This window comes from Terrapene carolina, unplaced genomic scaffold (genome assembly GCF_002925995.2).
Source record: "Terrapene carolina triunguis isolate 2854851 unplaced genomic scaffold, T_m_triunguis-2.0 Scaffold88, whole genome shotgun sequence".
Lineage (NCBI taxonomy): Eukaryota > Metazoa > Chordata > Testudines > Emydidae > Terrapene > Terrapene triunguis.
Genome location: NW_020664439.1, coordinates 36543007 through 36570056, shown reverse-complemented (window position 1 = coordinate 36570056; position 27050 = coordinate 36543007). Strand labels below are relative to the sequence as shown.

The following is a 27050-nucleotide window of genomic DNA, read 5'->3' as shown; positions in this document are numbered from 1 at the left end:
TTTTTTTTTTTTTTTTTTTTTTTTTTTTAAGTGAAGGTATCTAGCTGTTGGAACAACACACCTAGGGATGTGATATATTTTCCATTACTTGAAATTTTTAAATCAAGATTGGATGTCTTTCTAGAAGATACACTTAGCTCCATCAAAAGTTACGGGTTTCATGCAGAAATTACTGGGTGAAAATGTAAGGCTTGTATTATTCAGAAGGTCACACTAGATGATTATAATGGTCCCCTTTGGGACTTAAAAAAAATCTGTGAATGTATGCATACTGTGTGTCATATGAGTACAAAAGAATTGCACAGCACGGAGAGACAAAAATCAGAAAGGTTAAGGCACAAAATAAGTTACGACTCCCATGGGACATAAAATGCAATAATAAGAGGTTCTATAGATTAATTAGAAATAAGAAAAAGACCAAGGAAAATGTAGGTCTATTACTTAAGAGAGAACAAGAGCAAATAATGGATGACACAGAGAAGGCTGAACTATTTAATGCCTTTTTTGCTTTAGTAAGTTAATTGTGACCAGGTGCTTAACTCAATTAATATTAACAAGGAGGATCTTGGGCCAAAATAAGGAAGTTGTGGAATGCCTGTCATTGAAGTTTTTTAAGAACAAGCTAGAGAAAAACCTGTCAAAGATGATCTAGTTATACTTAATCATGCCTCCACATGGAGGGGTGGGAAGGTGGAGTATTGGACTACCAGACCTGCTGTGGTCCCTTCCAGCCCTACATTTCTATGATTCTATTTCAATTAGGCATGTGATTTTTTTAAAAAACAGATATACACCTCTAGCCCGATATAATGCGACCTGATATAACACGAAGCAATGCTCCAGGGGGGCGGGGCTGCGCACTCCGGTGGATCAAAGCAAGTTCGATATAACGCAGTTTCACCTATAACGCGGTAAGATTTTTTGGCTCCCGAGGACAGCGTTATATCGAGGTAGAGGTGTAGCTATAGCAGTGTGGACAGTTATACCAAACCTATTTCGCTTTCCGAACCAGAAGAAGTTATATCGGTATACAGTAACTGCGTTAACACTCGCGGGGAGAAGTTCCCACAGATGGACACTCAAAAATTGTTAATTTGGTTTGCGCACCATTCCTATGCAATGTTTTGAGACATTACCAATGTCTTAATATGATGACACAAACCAATTATTTAATGAAGATCCTGCAAATAAAACTATGTACTGTATTGAACCAAATGTCAGAAATACACCCAGAAACCTACAGATAAGAGGAGAACTGTAGTGTGCAATCTCCTCAAAATATATGACATTTACAATGCAGCTCTTTATGGATGGAGCAGAAGAAAGGTACATTTCTTTGAGAGGATTGGAAAGAGCATGTTGGGGGAGACAATCTGTGTCTGTTAGCACACACTCCCCTGATCCCTTCATTCCCTCCTCTCATGAGAAACATACAGAAAGGTCCTGACACGGATAATCTTGGGTTGTGCCTCTCCATCCCAGACTGGCCTGAAAACTGATTCATATTAATGATGCTTCTCTGTGTTTATACAAAACATGTGTATGGACTGAATTTGCCTACTTTTGTGTGTCAACAGTGTGCCCTTGTTGCCAAGAAGGCTGACGGCATATTGGGCTGTATTAGTAGGAGCATTGCCAGCAGATCGAGGGAAGATTATTCCCCTCTATTCGGCACGGGTGAGGCCACATCTGGAGTATTGTGTCCAGTTTTGGACAGAAAGGATGTGGAGAAATTGGAGAGACTCTAGCAGAGAGCAACGAAAATGATTAGGGGTCAGGAGCACAGGACTTATGAGGAGAGGCTGAAGGAACCGGGCTTATTTAGTCTGCAGAAGAGAAGAGTGAGGGGGGATTTGATAGCAACCTTCAACTACCTGAAGGGGGGTTCCAAAGAGATTGGAGCTCGGCTGTTCTCAGTGGTGGCAGATGACAGAACAAGGAGCAATGGTCTCAAGTTGCAGTGGGGGAGTGTAGCGGGGTGAAAACCCACTCAAGCCCTGAAGGGGTTGGAAAAGCCCTGCAGAGGGCTGGGGCTGTGAAAGAGAGCAGAACCCTGGCTGATTGGGGGAAGTGGCTGCAGCTGGGGCCACGCCCCAAACCAGGCAACTGGGCCTTATAAGAAGGCCAGGGAAGCCGGAGGAAAAAGTCTCTCTCTGACTGGAGAGGGAGACAGGTCTGGCTGCTTGGGAACTCACCCAGGGGACCTAGAGTGAGGCAGGGCTGGGGAAAGGCCTTAGGAGCTGGGAAGCCCTAAGCCAGCAACTCCCCAGGCTGCAGGGCCTAGTTCTTGGCCCACCTAGGTATCGGGCTTGCAGAGGGGCAGCCTGAGGGTGGGTAAAGGCACCCAGTCCAAACCCAACCTTGCCTATGATGAGTGGCTGATACTGCAGTCTGCCCCAGGGCGTGGGGCTAGACGATGACTGGCAGTAGCCTTATACTGAGGCCAGGTGGGAATAGTGGGGGGGGGGCGTTCCCCAGGAAGGGGAGACCCTAAGACTGAGGGGTTACTGCCAGGGGGCAGCACCCCAGGTACAAGGGCACCGGGGTCCTGGGAGGGACACGGGGCCACAGGTAAGGCAGATCACCAGCCTGCAGAGGGCGCTCCGGAGCTGGAACAAGCTAATTCCCGGAAGTAAGCAGCAGGAGGCACCGCAGGGGTGAGTCTGCGCCTCTACAGGGAGGTCTAGGTTGGATATTAGGAAAAACTATTTCATTAGGAGGGTGGTGAAGCCCTGGAATGGGTTACCTAGGGAGGTGGTGGAATCTCCATCCTTAGAAGTTTTAAAGGCCCGGCTTGACAAAGCCCTGGGTGGGATGATTTAGTTTGGGTTGGTCCTGCTTTGAGCTGGGGGTTGGACTAGATGACCCCCTGAGGTCTCTTCCAACCCTAATCTTCTATGATTGTGTGTGTGGTTTTCTTGAAGACTATGAAGACATAACAAAGCCATAAAAATATTCTAGAAGATTAACAGATTCCAGCAGCTACATTAACTGTGAGCAACTCTTTCCACTCAAATTAAAAGTGACAGAATTTATTACATCTTCTGCCAACTGGTTCAAGAAATATTAACAACATTGTATTTAAACTAGCAAAGACAGGAAATTTCAGGCAACTGACCATGGCTCTGATTCAGGAAAGGATCCCTATTCTGGAAAGCACTTAAGCACATGCTATGCTATCGATCCTATTTGATTTGCTGCTATAAGGGATTATTTAAGTTTAAGCTTGTGAAGTTAATTAAAACACTCATATCAGTTGCTGCTGTCTAGGATAGGCTCTCAAAGGGAAGGACACACACACAAAATTTAAATTATGCAATCCATAAAAAATTGCAACACATCAGCAAAGTAACTTGATTATAATTACCTCAACCCTTTAATACAGAGTCAAACATAATCTTATCCTACTCTAATGCTTCCTTTTCTATCCCTCTTGTTGCTTTACTGCCTCAATCAGAATTGTATATATTTCTTTGCATCTTTTATGAATTAAATTTAACACAAACTACGGTACACTTAGTCTGAATATCAGGTTCTATAGAGGCACCAGCTTGTCAGTCATTGTTGACCTCCTTAGGATATGTATGTGGAGAAAGCAGAAAGTTGTGAAGAAACTGGGTAAGGATTAATAAAGCAAGAGGCTGAAACAGAGACATGATAGGGATGAGCTATATACACACACACAACCATAAAAGGGGAAGAGAGCACTTACTGTGAGAAAAATAATATTGTGTGCACTTCGACAGTGTTTTTCATCTTTAGATCCTGAAGTGCTTTACAAAGGTGGATAAATGTCATTGTAATATTACCGAGGGGGGTAATGGAGGCTGTGAGTCACACACCAAGCATCAGTGGAAACCAGGAGTAGAACCTACATCCCCTGACTTCCATTTACCCAACAGCTTCCCCAACACAAAGAAGTTGGCTAGCTGAGAAGAAAAGGAACCTGGTTCATGTCCTATAGTACAAAGTGACTGGCTGTACTGTTCCTTGCTTAAAACAATCACCAAACATGGGTGATGAGAGCTATTGGAGCATGTTTCCTTCCATTATTTTCCTGGATTTCTTCCTCCCCAGGAACATTCTCTTGACTTTTATAACAGAGACAAACCCCTCTTCCTAATCAAGACTACTCACGTAGTCCTTGAAGTCTGTAAATAGACTCCAACTGTTTTACTGTTCATTGCCAATAGACTTGGTCTTGTAGGGCATAGAGAGACATCCTGCCAGCTCCCTTTTACCAAACGTTTTTGCAATGCTGCAGAGGTAATGAAGCATCATTTTAATCCTGGGTTGCAGTCACTGGATGGCAAATGTAATGTTCAAGGCTAATACACTCAGCTCCAAAAGCTTGGCATAACAAGTTGGAAAAAAGTTTTCATGGCTCTCTCTTAATAGACACGGTTATTTCTCCGCAGGGTTATTGCCTGAGTCTGAGATGTACACTTTGAGGGCAGACAAAACCAAAATAAAATGTATTTTTTATTCACATCTTTTGGAGTCCCGCTTATTTGCTTTACATCCCTGCCCAGGCTCTGCCAAAAGAGACAGAACACAATTCAAATTATCATGCAATAAACCCTATTAAATACCAACATAACAGAGCAAAGGCAACAGTGAACAACACACACACACAGCTAGTACATCATCATCATCAATCAACCAATTTGACTGCTACGTTCTTTCAACTATTATTTAGCATGAAGTCATCTGTCAGGCAAAATATTCATTTTCCACATGACAGAAAGGACATTCTGAGGCTTGTAAAAATTAGTATATAGTTTCCCCTAAAACTTTGCCATATGCATTTCCAGCTGCTTTTCTTAGAAAGAAAATATCTTTTAAAAGGTACTTAAAAGGCTTCTTTGGTGTAGATTATTATTGGTGGTCTGCAGAAATGCTTGTGAGTTGAAGAAGTGGCACTGGGTTCAGAAACAAGTACAATCTGTGGATTATTACTGCCAAAGGCAAATTTTGGGAGATACCTCGGTAATATACTGCCATTTATCTTGGTAGAGCCTGAACCAAGATGAGAGAAAAGGAGTTTAGTACTAAAAGATTTTAAAAAGAGGAGAAAACAAATTCAAAGAGAAAATAAGCAAATCTGTTTTATTTTTTAATAAAACCATTTAAAATTATTATAATCTTGTATTTTTTCCAGTACTGTCCACCAGTGCTCAGAGCAGATTTTATATTTTATTCACTAAATAAGATTTTGAAAGACACAAATGGCAGTTAGGTACCCAAGGTATTTTTATAACACTTAAAATGCACTAAGAAAGAAATTAAAAATATATATATGTTACTTCAAAAAAATAATATAAATACCCACATCTCCAAACACTGCCCTTAGAAAAATGATGAGTTCTGCAGTGTGCCCTAAATATTAACAACTTTGGGCTCTGTTGGACCAAATGAAAAGGACAGGCAAGGTCCAGAGCCAAAACTCCCTCATGGAAAAAGCCCTGCCTCCAGCTCCCACCCACTGAAAACAAAGGACTGATCCCAACTACAACAGTATCACAATGGGAAAGAGGTGACCTCTCAGGTAGTCAGGTCTCAAATCAGTTACCCCTTTTCATTCCACTTGGAAGCCAATCAGAAGCCAGAGTGGACTATGGAGTATCAGTGTAACGTATTCTCTGTATGACGCTCAGTGGCCAACAATATTCAGCATCAGCTTCAGCTCATGAATGGCTTAAGGAGTATCATCACTTTTATGCATACTCTATGAGATAATCTCAAGGTGACTAGGGTTCGGTTGCATGAAGCAAGGTCATTTCTCAGGGTGCAGAAAAGAAAACAAAATCAATGGCTCTTAGCCACAGCTGCTACCTGAACGTTCAAGAGCAGCCAGGATTTAATAAGATCCCCAAACGGAGAGCCTGCATAACAAAGAACAGATGCATTCTCAAAGGTTATGATCTTGCACATGGATTCATACGCAACAACACACTCTCGCCCACACAGAGGTCAGCACTTATTTAAGCCTTTACAGCAGGGGTGGCCAACCTCTGGCTCCGGAGCCACATGCGGCTCTTCAGAGGTTAATATGTGGCTCCTTACACAGGCGCCAACTCTGGGGCTGGAGCTACAGGTGCCAACTTTCCAATGTGCTACAGGGTGCTCACTGCTCAACCCCTGGCTTTGCCCCAGCCCCACTCCACTCCTTCCCCCAAGGCCCCCGCCCCTTCCCCTGAGTCTGCTGTGCCCTTGCTCCTCCTCCTCCCTTCCCCCAGCCTCCTGCACACCACAAAACAGCTGATCGCAGCGGGCAGGAAGCGCAGGGATGGAAGGTTAGGTGCTGCTGGCGGGTGGGAGACACAGGGGGCGGGGGGAGCTGAAGGGGGGCTGCTGATGTGTTACTGTGACTCTTTGGCAATGCACATTGGTAAATTCTGGCTCCTTCTCAGGCTCAGGTTGGCCACCCCTGCTTTACAGCATTGGTGCTTGCATCAGAACCTCCAACAAACCTGGTGGCCCCATAGAGAATGATTCACACGGTTCCCTAAAACCCATCTCCAGCACCGCTGGCCCCAGAAGGCCCAAGGAATTGGGAGGAAGCTAGAACTCTGCCATAGAAAAGCATATTGGACTATCTGCTTGGCCCTGAAACCAGCCTACAATCAAGTCTTTCAAGAGGTCTTTCAAATACATATGGCTATTATAGATTCCATTTAAACTCAACCCACACATTGTTTACTGGAGGGAAAAAAAGACAGAATCCAGTCTATTCCTATTAAAAATACAAAAAAGATTTGATATTAAAAGAATTAAAGATTTTCTTTGGTTATTTAAAATGTCAGATAATTTAAAATATTTAAAAATTAAATGTATGTGTACACGTCAGTGGGACTTTTACCTGACAAAGTCATAGGAGTCATTGAAATGGCTATAGGATCAGGTTTATTGTATCACAACCAGAGTCAGGCTACCTTGTCCAACCTCTTTACTTGAAAACTCATACAAGTTTGCAGAAGACGCAAAGAAAACAGATTTTTAATAATCTTATGTGGATGTCTTATATGGAATAACAATTACTGTTTTTAAGAGACCAGGCAGATATATCCTAAAAGAGGACATTTTTCTTAACACATTTGCCCCTTTTTTTTTTTTTTTCTTTTTTCATAAATTAAAAAATAGGAGACAATTCACAGCCTTTTAAAAAACAATATGTGTTGGTTATTCTACATTATTTCCTGCTGTGATGACAATGATGAGCAATAGTGCCTTTTGCAGGCAGTATAAATGCACTGGGTTCTTCTCCCCACTTCTCTCTTGGCTCGTACACTACCTAACTGATTAACTGAAACTTGTTGGATAGGAGATATTTTGAGGAGTTTATTCTCTACTCAGTGTGTATGTGTAGCTTTTATTACTAGAATATAGGTAAAGATGGTATTTTACTATTTTGTATATATACACAATTGTAAAGGGGGAAGAAGAGCATTGCTTTACCTACTGCGGAGATGGTGAAATGGGGTGAAAATGCATTATACATTTGCCAGCATAACTACACTTTCCAACAGGAAGCGAAGAACATCCTAGCCAGACTTTTGAGAATCAGGGCTATTGCCCTCATATGCAAATGTACACCTTAAAAATCAAAATTAGATTTATGTTGCTGAAGAAACATACCTGTGAGATATAACCTGGAGGCACATGTATAGGGGGAATGGATCCATTGGGTGACATCATGGGAACCTCTGCCGGTCCTAGTTGGAAAAAAGAATAAAAGATTTTTTTATTTTTTTTTAAAAACACAATTAAGCTCACATAAATTGTGCTGACAATCATCACCAGTTAGAAACTTGTAACAACTGAAATTGAACAGTTCAAATAACTTCCAGTGTCTGGCTAATTTCTCTTGGGCCAATACACTTGGGCCATTGCCATATAGCTTTTAAAAAATACTTTTTTTATTATTATTAAATGAATGTTTCCAGTTATAAAAGAACTAAAAATGCAGCCCTTATGTTGTTATGCACACAGCAAAGAAGATATAGGTAAGCAGTAATGTGAACTCCCCTTCCATAGGCCACAATTCCTATACATCACTAACCTGAATGAATTTTCCTCTTTTAGAGATCTAAGGAAATTGGGACTGCACGTTCTAGACAGCTCCCGAGTAAAGCCTCCAATTATACCAAATTTCACATATGTGAAAGAGTCTTTTCAAGAGCACACTAGGACCAAACTCTTTATCTCAGCAATTCAGACTAACCTTGGAATGTGACTTATGTAAGCAAGAGGCTTATAGGTTCCACTCAGAAACCCAGCCCCAGATGTACTAGTTCCATTTTGAGGTATCAAATACAACTATAACAAAGTAAGTGCCATAAGTATTAGATTATTACAAACTGAGCCATACTACTAAAAAGTAGCGAGGTAAAATGGAAAATAGAAATTGTTCACTCAACAATTTAAAGCAACATTTAAATAGCAGCAGTTAAGATTAGGAAAGGCAATTAATAGAGATGCAGAGTTGTCAACAACAGCAGACGTTGTCCCGATAGCAAAGTGCCAACCAAATCCCAAGGGATTTTTTACTGGATTGTTTTGAAAAAGTATGACGCTATCTAAGTAAATTCTTATTACATATCAGTTAGAAGTGACATTGTAAATAAATAGTGTAGTGGTGCCTGCCAGTGATGCTAGATTAATAACGTGTACACAGCGAAGCAATCTATAATATCCAAATACACTTGAGAAAAGTATGGGAGAATTCTGCTCCCAGTTACAGCACAGTAAATGAAAGTGTAGTTTGGTCCTATATTTCTATACATGAATTTACAGCCTTCGCTGAGGTCCAACACAGCAGTCATTTAACAGCATACCTCAACACCAGGGCCGAATTAATGCAGGGGCTTTAGGGGCTGCAGCCCAGGGCCTCAGGCTAAAGGGGGACCCGCAGGCAGCCCACTGCTTCTTTTAGTCCGGCAAGCCTCCATGCCGCGGGCCAGACACCAGTACCCTCGCACCCCCACCCGCCCCCCCCACACAAACACAGGGCTGGAGCTGTGAGCGTCGGTTCACCGATGTGCCCCTGCAATCCCTAGGTGAGGGGCGTCCAGGGAATCTCTGCGTCCTGCCCCCGCCCCCAGTGCTGGCTCCAGTACACGGCCAATGGGAGCTGCGGGGGCGGTGCCTGCAGGCACGGGCAGCTTGCACCACGCAGAGCGGCCTGGCCCCTCTGCCTAGGGGCCAGACATGCCGGCCACCTTGGGGAGCAGAGCAGCACGGAGCCAGGGCAGGCAGGGATCCGAGCCTGCACCCCACAGCCCCTCCTGCACCCCAACCCCCTAGCCCAGCCCAGAGCCCCTTCCTGCACCCAAACTCCCTCCCAGGCCCTGCACCTCCACCTGCACCCCAACCCCCTGTCCCAGCCCTGAGCCCTCTCCTGCAGCCAAATTCCCACCCAGAGCCTGCCTCCAAACCTCCTGCTGCACTCCAACCCCCCAGCCCATCCCTGGCCCCACCCCAGAGCCCACCACTCAGCTGGACCCCCTCCTACACACCAATCCCCTGCCCCAGCCCTGAGCCCACTCCCCCACTCCAAACCCCCAGGAGCCCCACAAAATCTAATAGCCACGGGCCCACAGGAGAGTTAATCTGACCCTGCTCAACACCACCCAGCATTTTAGAAGAGGAGTCTAAGGGCTGGTCTACACTGGGGGGGGAGGGGGTGGTGTCGATGTAAGATACGCAACTTCAGCTACGGGAATAGCGTAGCTGAAGTTGACGTATCTTATTTCGACTTACCTTGGGTCCTCATGGCGCGGGATCGACGGCCGCGGCTCCCCCGTCAACTCCACTACCGCCGCTCGCCCTGGTGGAGTTCCGGAATCGACGGGAGCGCGTTCAGGGATCGATATATCACGTCTAGATGAGACGCGATATATCGATCCCCGATAGATCTATTACTATCCGCCGATTCGGCGGGTAGTCTGGACGTACCCTAAGAATACTGCATCCAATAGCAAATGAAGGAGGGAATTTAGATAGGCAGAATGTAATTACCTAAGTTGGAATTGGCCAGGACACTGGCACTGAGTCTTCCTAAAGTTAAGAAAGGTTCAGCGAGATCTCTGATCAGCGAAAATGGTCTGGATCTTGTTTTCACGTTTCATTCGGAAGATGGCACCAACAGCAGCAGTGTGATCTAATCACCAACCCCACTTTCTACAGCAAGCTGGATATCTCTTCTGAGATTTCCTGTCTAAGTAGTAACCAGATCTGACCTGCTGAGATATTCTTGCTAAACACCTGAGAGAAACCCATCACAGTTGTCAATGGACCAGCTGCAATAGAAAGTGATACGAATGGTGATGCAAGTTACACATTGGTAAATGCATCCAAGCGCCCGTAAACCCCCCAAAAGGTACAGGGATGAGGTCATAGCATGAACAGCAACCAACGAAGTCTTAACTAACCCAGTCTCTACACACCTTATAACATCTTGCTGTCTGATTTTCCTTTTGCCCTCTCTGCATGTAAATTACACCAACTGACTGGCATGTACCATTTACATCCCCCTTCTGAATTTGGCTCAGGTTCTCAAATTAAATAATTTATCATCCATCGATTTTGACATTAGGGGTTACACTAGATAGATATAGCTCTGAAATGTGATTAACTTGGAAGATTTAGACAGACAAAAAAGAATTTGATAAAGCGGCTTCTGAGATGATCATGGGACAAAAATATGTGGCCCACACAATGGTCAAGTCACTAACAGAAAAAGTGCTCTTGTATTCACTAGCCCCCTCCCTTTTCCATACCTGACCAACCTGCTGTGCATCCTCTTTCCTAAGGACAAATCCTGATGCAGAATAAAGGAAAAGAGATAATCCATCTTTCCCCTTTATTTAGTTTGAGCCTAATAAATCCTGGCATTTCTTTTCCTTAAAGATCACATATTGAACTCTTTATCTTGCATATATTTAAGTGGAAATGGAACAAAAGCAACATGGTCAGCATTAAGTAGCAATAAATTTGGGGGAATTATTGCCATCTGCAATGGCTTTATTTTAGTTCATCAAAAATATGAAGTGGTGACCAGTTCAGAGAGACATGTATCAGAATTCCCATTTGGATAATTAGATGGGAAAAATGTAAATTGTCTATGTGGTTTCATTTGTATAACATATTTTTCAATTTCTAGCCTAAGCCACTGTAGGCTGTACACAACTGCCAAGTTTCACCCCAGAAGTGGTTGTATTTCAGCAAGGAAAAATGAATAGTTTATATAGACATATATAATAGCTAATACATTTAATACACACGGTCAATTTTGCTTATGGAACTTGACCCACATCACAATAATGAGGGTAAATCGTTAAAACTGTCCCATGTACATATGGTGACATGAGTCATTCATTGGGTTTTTCACTTGAACAACTGTTAGAAAAAAATTACTGGGTAAACTGAAAAGACCATAACTTGTAATGTAAGTGACCAGTAATTCAGTTGCTATGTAGAATTCAGTGAATGTTGCCTAATGCAATGAACCCTGTAAAACATTTCATCCATTTGAAGGCCTCCCCAAATTGGGATCCGCTTGTAGCTGGCGGGATCTAACAAGCAATGGCCGTCGTGTGATTGGAAATAATCACATCAAAATACATGCTCCAGCTCTGAACTACATTTAAAAAGAAACATTTTTAGTACTTCCAAATACACAGCAGGCTCTAACTAATCTTCAGCTAACCGAAACACACTTAACTCCACTTCCTTTAGAACCTTTTACATTAAAACATCTGCCAGTTGCTCATATGGAGCAGCAATCTTCTTGCAGAAGAAATCAAACTCCTGTACAACAGATGCTGTTGACTGTAACGCTGCCAGTTCAATAAAAATATCTTGTTTTATCATCAAAATGTGCACCATGCAAACAGTCTCTTAACCTCAGGCATGACCCTTAAACTGTTAAAGTCATTTGGATAACAATTTTTAAAGAATGTTAGACAGGTGAATGATTTACTGTTAGAAAATGTTTTCTTCACTGCCTTGATTTCAAGCCTCACCAAATTACTTTAGCATACATTATTTCTTCTCTCTCATCATTGTTATCAAAACAACTTCAAGTGGTATTGCATAACAGACAGAAATCAGCTCCAAAGGGGGACATGTCCTGGGAGCTGTTAAAGTCTGTTCTCTGTAATAAAACCACCTCTAGTGAGTATTGAACAAATACAAAAAAATGAATGTCATTTTCAGGGAAATTAAACAGAGATTGGTAGAATGCCAGATGTTAGTCTCATTTTTCTTAAAATCAATAAATATTTAGAGTCAGAGGTGCATGCCCATATTTCCTTAAAGAGTTTGAATGCAATGAGTTTTATTTCAAGTTTCTGAGCAAAACCCCAAAATTCAAAGTAAAATTTAACTGAAAAAGCCAAATTTCACTTTGTTTTAATGTGCATCCATATATTGGTGCCAGGTTTGCTTGAATGGTTTACTAAACCAGGGCTGTGTCTTGAGTTTGTAACAAAACACAAAGCCAGAGTAGTGTGGGACACCCCTACTTCCAGCACAATAGGCCAAATTCTGCTCTAGTTACACAGGTGTAAATCCAAAGTAACTCCATTGACTTTCAAAGGCCTGCCCCCAAATGCTATGGCCAGATCTGTTCAAAATGGAGGAGTACTTTGGGTAGGAGGTGTGGTTAAGTAGCAGAGCCACCCCAAAACACACACACACACACTCTCTCTCTCTCTCTCACTCAGCAGGCAGCCAGGAGACTGGGGGAGGTGTGGTGAAAGAGCCACCCAACAAAACAGAAGAGTCTGGGATGTGTGAAGGAGGGTATGAGTGTGCACTCTTTCTCTTCTTCCCATAATCACAATGGGAGGGAGGCTTCAAATTTATCAGACACATATTAGCCAGAGGCCATTACAAGATGGCAACCCTGTGGGAAGTACCTGGGAAGATTCCCAGCATCCTCCCAAACTCTCAGCAGATGACAGGTGCAGGACTGATCTTCTCACCAACTACTGACCATGGACCTTCCTTGTTGGTGGCTCCTCTCCCCCAAGTCTTCTGCATTGCCCATTGACTTGTAGGTTCAGTCCAGTGGCTAGCAGCTGCCTGATGAAGTTTTAAAACATTATGCTGTCTGTAAAGTGCATCTATCTTTATTGTAATGATATTTGTAGCCCTAACTGTGTCATTGCTTTTTTGAAATTATAATGTAATAATACTGCCCTGATGCATGAATTGTAGATTAAAAGTGTGGCTTAACAACACATTCTCCACTTCTGTTTCTCTCCAAAAACGTGTCCAATTCTGTCATGAGCAGGTTGACAATTCTATCTATTCCCCCTTCTGCCCCCAAGTATAAAGTGATGTCTTGTTTCAGGAAATTCTGCCTCAACTGCTTATAGGCTCACTCTGAGGCCATGACTCCTTTTTAAATTAATTACTGCACAGTGACATTTTTTGGCAGAGATCCGGTCTTTTCCTCTTCCTGCAGGACCTTTTATTTACACATTAATTAAATTTCTCTAGTTTACTCTCTTTTCTTCTTCTAAGGTATCGAGGCCAACTCTAGTAAATTTTTTCTGCCTTGAATAATTTCAGTTGCTTTACCCCATGCCTTTGCGCTTTGCCAACTTCTTTCTTCTCGTGTGGAATCACACAGCATCTTTCAAATGAGGCCTCATGAGCACGCTCTACAATGGCACTGTGTTATTCTTCCTTCCTCCACTCTTCCACCTAAATGTATTACTTGCCTTGTTTTTATTGCTAAACAACATTCAGTGTACAATATTATTCACAGTGCGTTCCAGGATCTGGGCATAGGCTCTGTTGTGTGATACTGTTAACCATTTTACCATGACTTATTATTAGGCCTCGGAACCCACCTGGCTTCAGAATAAACTTCACAGTCAGACCACATTCACTGAAAGCTTCACTAAGTTTCATGAATTTCGCAAGAGAATTTGGGCCATCGTACAATTTTACATTGAAATTAGTGAAATTAATGGAGAAATTACCTGAAACTTGCTGATTTCAGCTGAGTTTCACTTTGAAATTGAGAGCTGCTGGGAACTCAAAATTTAGGAGGAGTGTGAACGTACATGGATTGGCTCAGTAAACACGGACATAAATCCCTGCAAAGTAAATCCCCTGAGTTTTGTTTAGCTTTAGGATTATAATTTGAACAGAAAAAGTGCCATGCATCATTCCCATTCACACTAAAATGTATATGATATCTTCTTGGAATAAAGGGCACGTCTCGGGAAACGCATCTGTTAAGCAAGAGGTGTGACCAAAATGGGGGGGAAGATAATTAAAGGGCATGTTGGCCGGTGACATACACCTGCTTCTCTAAAACAAATGACCAGAACTTATTCAGAGAACAGAGCAACCCAGGTCTCACTGACCTTGGCAGCAATCCAAGAGTTTGCTGTTTCCACATGGATGAGCAGCTGTTCCAGAACAATTTTCTCAATGAAGCAGGCACAAACAGGATCTCCTTCACTATCATGAATACAAGTCTTCTCTTTACACTCCATTATCATCAAACAAACCTATCATCTACTATAAGGTGGACACTGCAAAGGAGAATCAGACTTGTCTGTTCACCTCTTAGGCCAATGTGCTTGCTTCCGTTAGCAGCTCAAGTTCCAATACTGTTTTTTTTCTTTGCCTAGACAGTGAAGTTGTGTTAGTTAGCACATGCTTGCTGTGGCGTGATAAAAAGTTTAAGTCATTCAGACCATTTTATAAAATCCTAACTCTTCATAAGAACGGCCATACTGGGTCACACCAAAGGTCCATCCAGCCCAGTATCTACCGACAGTGGCCAATGCCAGGTGCCCCAGAGGGAGTGAACCTAACAGGTAATGATCAAGTGATCTCTCTCCTGCCATCCATCTCCACCCTCTGACAAACAGAGGCTAGAGGCACCATTCCTTACCCATCCTGGCTAATAGCCATTAATGGACTTAACCTCCATGAATTTATCTAGTTCTCTTTTAAACCCTGTTATAGTCCTAGCCTTCACAACCTCCTCAGGCAAGGAGTTCCACAGGTTGACTGTGCGCTGTGTGAAGAAGAACTTCCTTTTATTTGTTTTAAGCCTGCTGCCTATTAATTTCATTTGGTGGCCCCTAGTTCTTATATTATGGGAACAAGTAAATAACTTTTCCTTATTCACTTTCTCCAAGCCACTCATGATTTGATATACCTCTATCATATCCCCCCTTAGTCTCCTCTTTTCCAAGCTGAAAAGTCCTAGCCTCTTTAATCTCTCCGCATATGGGACCCATTCCAAACCCCTAATCATTTTAGTTGCCCTTCTCTGAACCTTTTCTAATGCCGGTATATCTTTTCTGAGATGAGGAGACCACATCTGTACGCAGTATTCAAGATGTGGGCGTACCATGGATTTATACAAGGGCAATAAGATATTCTTTGTCTTATGCTCTATCCCTTTTTAAATGATTCCTAACATCCTGTTTGCTTTTTTTGGACTGCCCCTGCACACTGTGTGGACGTCTTCAGAGAACTATCCACGATGACTCCAAGATCTCTTTCCTGATTAGTTGTAGCTAAATTAGCCCCCATCATATTGTATGTATAGTTGGGTTATTTTTTCCATTGCATTTATCTCAAATACACTTTTAAGGTGAGATATTTCACAAACCATCAAGGCTATAATCAGATGCTGTACATGTTACTGAAAAGCCATGAATCATAGCTGTCTAATGAGTTGGAGCTTTTGAACCTGATTCTCCACTGCCTTGCCCCTTGTAGAGTCATTTACACCTGTGCATAGTAGGTGTAAAATGTTAGTAAATCAGAATGGCAGTGATTTCTATACACTGGGCTCCCTCTCTGCACAGGTATAAATGACATCACAAGGCGTAGGGCAGTGTCTCTGTCTCTAATCTTGCTTAGCGCGATACTGGATCTTAATGTCAGTTGTCCAGGACTAAACGTTTCCAGTCCCAGATTTTGGATTAGATTCCACATTCAGGAGAAAAAAGGATAAACTTTTTTTGGTGGCAGGTGCTTGAAGGGAAAAAGAGAGCAGCTATTTGTAAGCTTCTTAGGGGGGTTGGTTTATTAGAAACAATCCTCTATGATAAATCAGTGTTAGTGCAGGTGAGGCACTCAGAGGTGCAAAATAAATACAGTAATACAATCTACCAAAATACAGAAGTAGTAAAGGAATTTATCACATGGCTTATCGCCTCATATACACATACATTATACATAAGAAGCATTTTTTTAAAAAAGGTTTACCTTCAGTATTCCAGTGCCATTTCTCTATGAATATCTAGAGATATTATTATCTGAATATCTAAACATGCAGATCTGGTTTACCTGTTCAGCACATAGATACTACACTGATGGGTGCTATAGTAAAACCCAAGCTAGAGTCTGGATTTGATTGATGTCAAACATGTGTAGAGAAACTGTCTCAATCAAAAATCAGACCAAAATCACTTAGAGTTGGTGCCAAGAATATCAAAGAGACAGTGCTTAGTGCATTCTTTTGGTCTGTGTGCATGAGATCTCTTTGGCTCTGTGCTACAGGTCCTTCAGAATAAATTACTTTACCTGCTTTTTCTACTTGACCTACACAATGGGAAGCTCAAGCAGCTTATACAAAGGTGGATCTGATTTACAGTTAAGGAGCAGCATAAGACTACAGGAGTTAATATTTTTTAACAGCAGTGACCAATCCTTAGAAATATTTTAATAATTAACATAACAAATCAAGAACTTTCCTAATCAACAGCATCATATATCACATAAGTATGTATGTGTGTCCCAGATATAATTTTCTAGTTTTAGGCACATTGTATGAAAAAAAAAAATTAAGGTACACAGTAATAGGAAATCAATTACATTAGTTCAGTCTCATTGAACATTCTTTGTCCAAAAGTAACACAATAGGACAAGTTTATTATGAAGAGACTGTATTGCATCCATAACTGAAGTTGAAGCTAGTTTAAATGTGGACCTAAATATAACCACAACAAATGGATCCCACCGGAAATTTTGCATACCAGATGTTAATCCAGAATAGAATCTTAAAGTCTGGGAGAAATCAGACCAGATGTTTTGGAAAGTTCCACAAATGAAGAGGTTTCACCTTTTACATCCCTACTGTTGGGGTTTTTTTTTTTCAGCTGTCACATTCTTCCCCTAGTAATGGACCTTTTCCGCAGCACTGGTGAGATTTTAATTCTCAAATATTTGGGGCCAAATGTGGGCCTCCTTAATAGTGCCCACAATGGTTGTGGGAACAAGTGCCAGCACATGTAAAAAAATAAATAAATAAACAAACAAATAAACCCTCACTAATTTATCCTCATATAGGCCCATTACTTCAAACCCATATATTTAGTTTTAGGAATGTGAACAGTCCCTTGAAGTCAGTGGGACTACTCACACACTGCGGAGATAACCTGAAAATCTGGATGGACCCAGAGCATTCAAACAGACACACTTGCACACATCATAAGCATATTTATACTGGTCCCTTTAAAGCCAGGTGCAACCAATGCACCCTCGATGGTGTGCACACCCCACTGAAAACATGTAGTTAGGTTTGTAGTTAAAACATCCCTTTGCATGGACAAATGCAGATCTTTGCAAGCATAGCAGATGAACATGCATTTATTTAGATGCATTAATTGCATGAGCATTTTGCTAATCTGTCCTTCCAATGTTGCAAGCATTCACTCTTCACAAGTATCTTCTGCTCAAAGCATCAATTTAAGGAGATACCACTAGACCATCAGGATGTTCAATTGTAATAAGCACTAATAAGATAATTAGTGTGTTTTACAGGTACTACCAATAGCAAATTTATTAAGAAATGCTATGAAGATTAATTGTTTTGCTGCCCTGACCTGCATGATTAGTTAACATGAATAAAGATTTCTGTTCAGCTGCTACAGTAAAACTCTTGAGATGGTTGGCTCATTGGTTGCCACTACATAAACACTTGCAGAGTATCTTGCAAAAGTTTAAGCACTGAAAATAGGCATAATCCCATGGCAATTCACCAGCTGGATTACAGTCTGTAAATCTCAATTGTCTAGACCATAAAACAAGAAACAAACATCTGTCTAAAATTAGTTAACTAGAACAGCAAATGCTATTAAAGAAATTAGGATTACTATTGAAAGAAATAGGGGGGGAAATATATTGAAAATCAACCCTCTAAACTTAATCCATTATCACACAAAAACATTGTGCACATGATCAAATTCTTCTCAGTAACCTGAAACTAGCAGGCTGTTGACTACATGATGAATAGAAAGACAAGGTGGGTGAGGTAATATCTTTTACGGTATTGGACCATCTTCTGTTGGTGAGAGAGACAAGCTTTCAAACTTACACAGAGCTCCTCTTCAGGTCAGAAGAAGCAGCTCTCTGTAAACTTGAAAGCTTGTCTCTCACACCAATAGAAATTGGTCCAATGAAGATATTGCCTCATCCAATTGGTCTCTCCAATAACCTGGGACCGACACAGCTACAACAACACAGATTACATGATGAATTTCAGCGTAGACTTTCCAAGACATTTATATAGAAAGCAAATGTATCAACCCCTGCCTCATCATTCAATGCACAGGATGCACCTATTCTGGCAATGAATCAGGGTTGTGTAGTAAAGGAGGTTGTTGTCTGTAGGATCCCTGCCTCGTTTGTTGCAGAATTTGGAAGATGTGTAATGAACAAGTCACAAAGTTGCAGAAAAAGAAAGGAAGGTCTCATGGTTAAGGCCAGAGATGAAAGTAAGCTGGTACGGTCCGGTACGCCACGCCATGCCGGACCAGCTTCCCCAGGCTGGCGATTTAAAGGGCCCAGGGCTCCCGGCATCAGCCGGAGCCCCAGGCCCTTTAAATTGCCACCACAGCCCCACTGCCAGAGCCCCTGGGTGGCAGAGGCGGTTCAGGCGGTGATTTAAAGGGCCCTCTAAATCACTGCCGAAGCCCCCGGCTGCCGCCGCTACCCCTGGGGCTCCAGCAGCGGGGCTCGGGCAGCGATTTAAAGGGCCTCATTTTGCGTGTGCATGATTTGCAGCCCTGGGGTCTGATTTGCAGAAGCATTGAGCATTCCCAGATGCAACTTAACTCAATAAGAGCTTTGCTTGACCATATTAAATCAGGTTCTAGGTGCCTCAAATTGGGCACCCAAACTTAGCAGATACCTTTGACCTTAAAATCTCTGTGCCTCAGTTCCCTATCTATAAAATAGGGATGGTACCCCCTCATTTCACAGTTGTAAAAATAACTTCTTCAATATTTGTGAAGCACTCAGATACTAGAGTGATGAGCGCCATAGAAATACTCATAAGGAAATGACCAATTCTGTCTTCATAGCAGGTTTTGAATAATGTGCAGTAAATAAGGCAAGGAGCCCCATGTTTAACCATGAGAAAACAAAATATTGAATAGCTATTCATTACGTGAACAATGTCTACCCTTAGCACTGAATGAGACAAAGAATATGTGATCATGTAATTAAAGACTCTATCATAGTGCATATACTCAACGGGCAGAATTAAGACTGCCTGTACAACCTTAATTCTGGCATTTCCTAACTTTTTAGTGCTTGATTTTGCCAACAATGTTCTTTTAACATTTTATATATATTAATATTACACACAAAAAACTATCACTGCAGCAGGTACATTTTCAAATAGCATCAGCCCTGAAACAGAGGTACTTCTATCTGCAGCACAGATATAGTTGGAAGGCATGGTTTTGTGCCATCAGAATCCTCATTAGAACAAACACATCGACTGGCACAAAAAATCCCAAAAACTTCAGGTCAAGATTTTTTTTGCTAAATCCCACAAGCCTGTTTTCATGCAAAATTGTTTCTAAATGGATTATCTTTTCATACATTAGCAGTCTTCCTCTTACTATGCACTTTCATGTTAAAACTATAAAATGATCAATGCACCATACCTTTATAAAAGTACTTTGTGGCCTACTGATTTGTCCAAATTAGCAGCGGAATGAAACATTCAAGGGCCTAATCCTGCATCTAGGGACCAAATTCCTAATGGGAGTTTATACTCTAGAACCAAACTTTTCAAGCAGGTCCATACACTCAATCTCAGACATGGTGCAAGATATATCTGTTTAATCAGGATTTTTAGTTTGGGAGGAATTTAATGCTCTCTATCAGGGAGTGAGGTGGGGGGCAGCTTGATTTTTATGGCCAATATTGATTATGTGTTAAGTAATGTCCATTTTAATGCTTATATTCCACATAGCTATGTACGATATGTATTACTGTATTAAGTGCCTAATGCTAATATAGATCATTTGTTGGTAGAGGGACCCGAAGCCACTAAACACTGGATATGCTGTAACCACCACAAGGGATGGAAATTAACCTATGGACACATGCTTTTGCCATTGCAACCTCAAGACAACAAAACAACACATGTCAAAGATGCAATGCTTTTTGTTGTATGTGTTAATTTTGTGGCATGTCACACAGAATGCTTTCATTTACAGAAGTTTTGCTTTGATCACATCCTCTGTGAAAGATGACTATAATCACACTAATACCAGTTTTTTGTGATATTAACAAGACACATCCTCCAATTATTATTTATAATATAATTATTATATTACCATGGCAACACCAACATGATTGTACAGTCAGATGTTGTGTAGGACAGCAGCAGACACACTACCAAGAAGATACTTCAAAACAAAAACTTATAATTTCGACACATTTTCATTAGATGATAATTAGGTGACAATGGTTATTTGGTACTGCCCCACCCACAGTAAGAAGCATTGAATAGCTAAACAATGCAACTAAAACTAAAGCCAACTGGCAAGACAACACCTTTCTGGCCCTGAAAGGGAATGACTAATAATTGGAGCAAAGAACTGAGGTGCCAGGACTAATGGATTCTATTCCTGGCTTTACCACCAACTCAGTGGGGCCTTGAGTGAATCATCTGATCTCTCTGGGTCACAGTTTACCCATCAGTAAAATGGGTAATAATATCTACCTACACAGGAATATTACACGGTGAGGCTCACATCATCATTGGTACAACATGTTGAGACCCTTAGGTGACAAGCACTATGTGAGCACAAATAAATCAAGAAGTAATCACAGAAAATAGCGTGTCACTGCCCGTACAGGAGAGAGCGCAGCCCTGATTCCAGGAAGCGGTGCACTATAATCTGCATTCTGGGAAAACTGAGTTATGATCTAAACCTGAAAGTACAACTTACAGTCATCACACCTCTACCTTCTCTTCATCTTGCTAGTCCATCCATTATTATGCCAGCAGCAATCTTTCCCTCAATGTGCATACGTACAAATGCTAATTTCAGACTTGAGTAGTGACAGTCAAGAACTGGGGGTCAGGTTTTTATATACAGAGGGCATCACTAAAATACATAATTACCATTGGCTAGGAGGTAGACAATGAGGGTCTATCATAGTTAATGTGGTAAATGGTCATTTCCCTGTGGTGAAAGCACATATTTAATGCCTGCCAATGTCTGTTCCCTACAATAGGACAAAATTTTAAAATAGCACTGCACATTTTGCAAGTCAGGGCTGGAAGTTTGTTTCTTAAGGCCTTGAATTTACACCAGAATAATTTGGAAAAAATGTAAAGCCAAGACAAAAAGGTAAAACAAGCAATCTAGTGTTCTGAAATCACAGCTGCCATGACTTCAAAGATATTGCTCGCTACCTTTACTACTCATGAATTTAATAATTGTGTCTTTGTAAGAATCTTCTCCCCCATTTCTTATAATTTTTCAGTATTATAGAAATGTAGACACTGAAGCAGCACATTTAAAATCACACCTTAAACACAGAGCCCAAATCTGCTACTCCATTCATGTATTGATCTCTGTCCTGAATGGAGGGTTGGGAGCAGAGGTGACGTGGGGTGGGGGGGAAGAGGAGGAATGCAGGGTTATGTATCCCCCCCCATTTGCTGCTTGGCTTGTACTGAGCATGCTCAGTAACACCACTGAAGCCAGCTGCCTCCTTCTCCTCCCCCTCTCGCCCCCCACTATCAGCAGGCATAGGTCGTCTCTGGTCAGGAGGATTATATATACACAAACACTGGAGGTGAACAGATCTTTACTGCAATAAGATAAGAATAGTCACTTGCAATAACTTTTCATGGTTCCTCTTTACCTTCCACTGTGTCAGGCTCTCCTTTTTATATACCTTGGTTTGCCCTGAACCCTCTTTGGATTGGCTTCTCACTGTCTACCTGCTTATGCAACAAAGAGAAGTCCCCTTGTTATATGGAATAGCTCAGTTGGCCTCCTCACTCGCTCCACAACCTTGTTGGCACCTGAATCTCACTCCCTTTCATATTTCCAAATTGGACCACTTGGGGAACAGTGTTCATTGTGGCTCCCATTTGGTACTCACAGGAACGTCAATGAACAGCTTTCTCTATGGTCTAGTTTGGAACTACACTTCCCATTTTAATACCTTTAAAGACAAACAGTGTTTAAAAAGAACAGGTGTACTTGTGGCACCTTAGAGACTAACAAATTCTTTTTGCGGATACAGACTAACACGGCTGCTACTCTGAAACCTGTCATTATGCAAGGCACTGCATTTAGCCGTATGGAGTGGAAAAATTTGTTAGTCTCTAAGGTGCCACAAGTACTCCTGTTCTTTTTGCGGATACAGACTAACACGGCTGCTACTCTGAAACCAGTGTTTAAAAACTTGCTTCTACACTATATCACATCACTATATTCTACAAAATAAACATAAGTACCAAACATACAGACTCATTTTTCTATGGCCCTGGACATGCAAACCCCGCTGATCTAATGGAGTAGCATGATGCAACAACAGAATTTGACTAAATGCCTAAAAAGAACATTAAAGAATTAACTGTTTACAAAATGTAAATATAATAAATTAAGTTTTTCTAGTTATCATTGTGATTTTTTAGTTCAAAACTGTGGCTCCTGAATATCACTCTCAAATAGTGCTTTTAAAATATTGTAAACACTCACTTGGAGTATGGGGAGTCGCTTGTCTGCTGGTATAGGAATTAAATAATGACTGTAAAATTCATTTGTTATTCTGAAACATTTATCATCTAGCAGTTCTACAGATCTGACAACCTTTATCCTCCAGAGAAACGGGATTTCTATAACAGCTTGTAATCGGGAAATCATTCTTCAGATGTTTATTGCTGAAGGATTTTTAGGAGCACAACATACAGTTTAGATATATTTCATGGAGGGGAAGTATGTGGGTTATTGACAATGTTTTTAAAATGTATGAGAATAGCAGTGTCGATTCAGGGGTTTATATTTCTTTGGCTTGCTCATTTTCAGCCAAGAGGAAACAAACACTTTCCTTTCAAGAGAACTTGTTTGTATCATTCACGCAGCTTGGCAAGGTTTTCACGGGTGCAGTTATCATAGAATAATCACATTGATATGGGCCTCCCCACCAATGACGTTCCCAGAGGGGTTACCATTCTAAACAACAGAAAGTCAGCTATGATTAGAAGTCTGGAATCTGTAGAAAGCAAACGGGAGGACGGGAATGCATCTTCTCTTTGTGAATATTTAAGGAATGCTCTTGACTTCATTGTAACAACTGTAAATTGAAAACCTAACTAAATATTTGCATTTCTTGGTACTTGACCTTCAGTGTTAAGATTTAAGGACTTAGTTACCTGGCTTAACAGTACAGCCTTGAGTGGATTGAGGAGTTTTTGTTTTAAACAATCGGTACTGCAATATTATGCATATGAAATTTCTCCACACCAAAAAAAAAAAATCATTAAAAGGCTGTGAAATGCAGTGTTATTCTACTTATTGAATAAATGTTTTTAAAAATTTTGAGTCACAATTTAGGTTTTTAACTGAATAAAGGTCAAAATGGTAATAGGTGAAACCCACAGGCCGAATTCATCTCTGCGCTGGCAAGAGCAAAGAGTTTGCACAGCCATTAGTGAGGGACTGCTGGGAGCTGTTTGCATCATTGGACAAGGCTAGGTTACCATGCATTCTCATTGTAATGGCCCCTATAGACCACTCCAGATACACAGAATTGCTGGGGCAGAAGAATACCCAGGCCAACCTCCTCGTACTCCAACCTAACTCCCTCCTTCCTCTGGCCTGCCCCTATTCCAGAAATCTTTTTGTGCCAGGAGCTGGTAGGGAGTGCACTAATTCTGGGGGTTCGGAGTGGAGAGAAAAGAGGAGTTAGTCAGTGCTATGGCCCGGATGTGCCAACTTGGCTGGTTAAAAAACACTGATTTCATTCAGGGCTATTTTCTGGTCCAAGAATGTCACTCTTTGCAACATTTTTGCATCTAAACATGTGACATTTCAAACATGTTTGTGTTTCAGTGAGAAAAATGATTCCCCTCCCTCCCCCCCACAAGAAACAGATATTATGAAGAAAAGGTTTCTCATTCACTAATAGGACCATATTAAAGAAGGTCCGTTTTCATTCAAAAATGTTTGTCGAAGAAAGAAGAGAAGTAGTACAGTATTTCACAGGAGATTCCCATCCTTTCTTCCTCCTAAGGCTGGTAAATTAGTCCAATTTAGTGAAAGGGAATGAAATATGAAAAACCCAAAATAAAGTTTTTAGATATCATTGTGAATATTAGCTACAGTGCTGCCTCCCTCTGTTTCACACACAAAGGTGGAGATTGTAAATTTATCTGGGAGCATGTGAAATTCCAGGGACAAATTAATGATAGAAAGGTGAGGGAGGTGTCACTTGATTTGTAAAAATCTCCAGAATCATAATTTCAATGGTGTCATCTTCTGCGGAGTGTCGGGGGGGACTCACTGCCTCACCAGTTGGTGGAAATTTTATTAATATGTCATCGAAAATGGGTTGAGTCGGGTATCATTCAAAAGCCCTTTCTCCCACAAACACAGTGGTACCAAATAATGGCAAACCCGGAACAATTATGTAGCTCTATAGTCAAGAAATGTTTTTTTTAAAATCAACTGTTTTAAATTATACTTTAATGTGAGTATTCAAACATGCCGGCCTCACAAACTTAAACTGTGTTACCAGTTAGTGCTCAGAATCTCATAAATTATTTTAATGCTACAGAATACTATAAATGGAAGGAGTACTTCAAGTTGATTAAAGAAGCAGTTCGGTGGTCCTGAATATCAGCTTTATTATTAAAGAGTTGTAATGAGGCACTGGTTAAGATGTTGGTATCCAGCCAGAAATTAGTGGAATCCATCCACAAACTGTATGCATACCGTTACATAATGTGCATTACATAGTTAACTATAATCCCAACGTAATTAATTACAAAATTCTAGTTTTTACTTTGCTCTTGATCATTTTTAGGCATGAAAGGGGAGAGGAAGAGTACCAACTAGTAGCTGAATCTTTGGAAAATACCATTGCAGAGGATCTGTTTAAAAACAACGCTCTGTGGCATCTTATATGCTATAAAGTAGGGTGACCAGATAGCAAGTGTGAAAAATCAAGACGGGGGTGTGTGTGTGTGGAAGAGGTGCCTATATAAGAAAAAGCCCCAAAAATCGGGACTGTCTCTATAAAATTGGGACATCTGGTCATCCTAGCTATAAGCAGCACACACATAAACTGAATTTGACAAGGCTGAACAGGAAATACATTGAGCATCAGGAAAAAGTTGAAGATGCTGGGACAAGTTCCAGCTAAGGGTGAGACTCGCCTTATACTAGGTCCTCTGGCATGCATTTTGAGAACACCTGCTTCTTCTGTAGTAAGCTGGAAACCCAAAGGCATGCATTAAGCACAATTTCAACATGTGAGACAGGAGAGAAACTGTATCAAGCAGTCATTCTGAACAAGAATGTCGTATGGAAAGTAAAGTTAAATTTGTGCATGGACCCAAACAAGGCCCGTGCATACCACATTGTGTACCACAGAGTGCTACACCAAGAAGATATGTAACGTGTTGCATCAAAAGGTAAAAGCAACTGAAACAAATACTGATTTTACTACTACAAACCATGAGGCTCAGCTGGAGTTCATTAATTGCCTAGCAGAGGCTCTAATGGATGGGAAAGTGGTGACAATGGCCAATGCAGAGGCTAAGTACAGAGAAATGTGCGCTTTGAATGGGACTGAAGAGGAACAAATGCTTAGCAGAAAGGCTAAATTGAAGATGAAATGTGGGATATGGCTGTAGTTTTCAGCAATCCTATCTGCAGAAATGAATCACAGCACATATCCTTAAAAACTAAAAGACATGGTGCTATCAAAAGTGGAAAAAGCATCAATCTCAATAGTAATGTGAAGAGACTGATTGAAGCTGCCAAATTTTTATGGAAAAACATTTTGTTTTGCAGTATGTGGGAGTTTCAGGGACTATAGCTGATGCCAAACCTGAAAAAACAATACTGCATGCCCTGTAATTCTTTTTTAAGTGGTGCATCAGCAGTCACAGAGACTTCAGAATCAGCAAGTATGACAATAAGCATGTGGAGCACAAAGCCTCACGTATGAGTGCTTGAGAGAAAGGCAGGTTTCCAACACACACACACACACACACACACACACATACACACACACCCACCAACTGTGCAGCATGTGTGTAACCTACCACTGCAAGTACCTGTTGGAAAGACCAAATTATGTTACTGGAAGGCATATGATTCAGCCTCCAAAGACACTCTCTCGCTCGAAAGGTGCTTGAAATGGCTGAGACAGTCACTGATGAGGTCATAAATATACTGGAGGTATTCATATGCTGAGTTTAACATTTGAAGACCAACATTACAACACTTGCAGAGCTATGCAGGCGGATGTTTTCCAAGAAGCAGACAAATGGAGAAAAACTGCCACCAACAAGGGGTGCATTTATACCTGCTATCAAGAGGGAAAATTATCAAGCAATGGATTGGCTCTGGGATGATCAAGTGCATCCAAAACTATCCTCCCCTGTCAAGTAAGGATGGATTTTGGAGGATAGACTGATCACACCAGTTGTGTGTGAAATACCATGCACTCCTGAATCAATCCTTCAGCTAATCAAATGCTCAAGGGCAAAGACCAGAGATGCTCACCATCCT

General features: G+C 41.3%; 1 protein-coding gene across 1 annotated transcript in view; it reads right to left on the bottom strand.

Moving 5' to 3' along the window:
* FNDC3B (fibronectin type III domain containing 3B) overlaps nucleotides 1-27050 on the bottom strand; it is a 390987-nt gene that overhangs the window by 192288 nt on the left and 171649 nt on the right. Inside the window, exon 4 of the mRNA XM_026650044.2 lies at nucleotides 7639-7715. Coding sequence (XP_026505829.1) covers nucleotides 7639-7715 — 77 coding nt within the window. The remainder of the gene's footprint in view (nucleotides 1-7638; nucleotides 7716-27050) is intronic.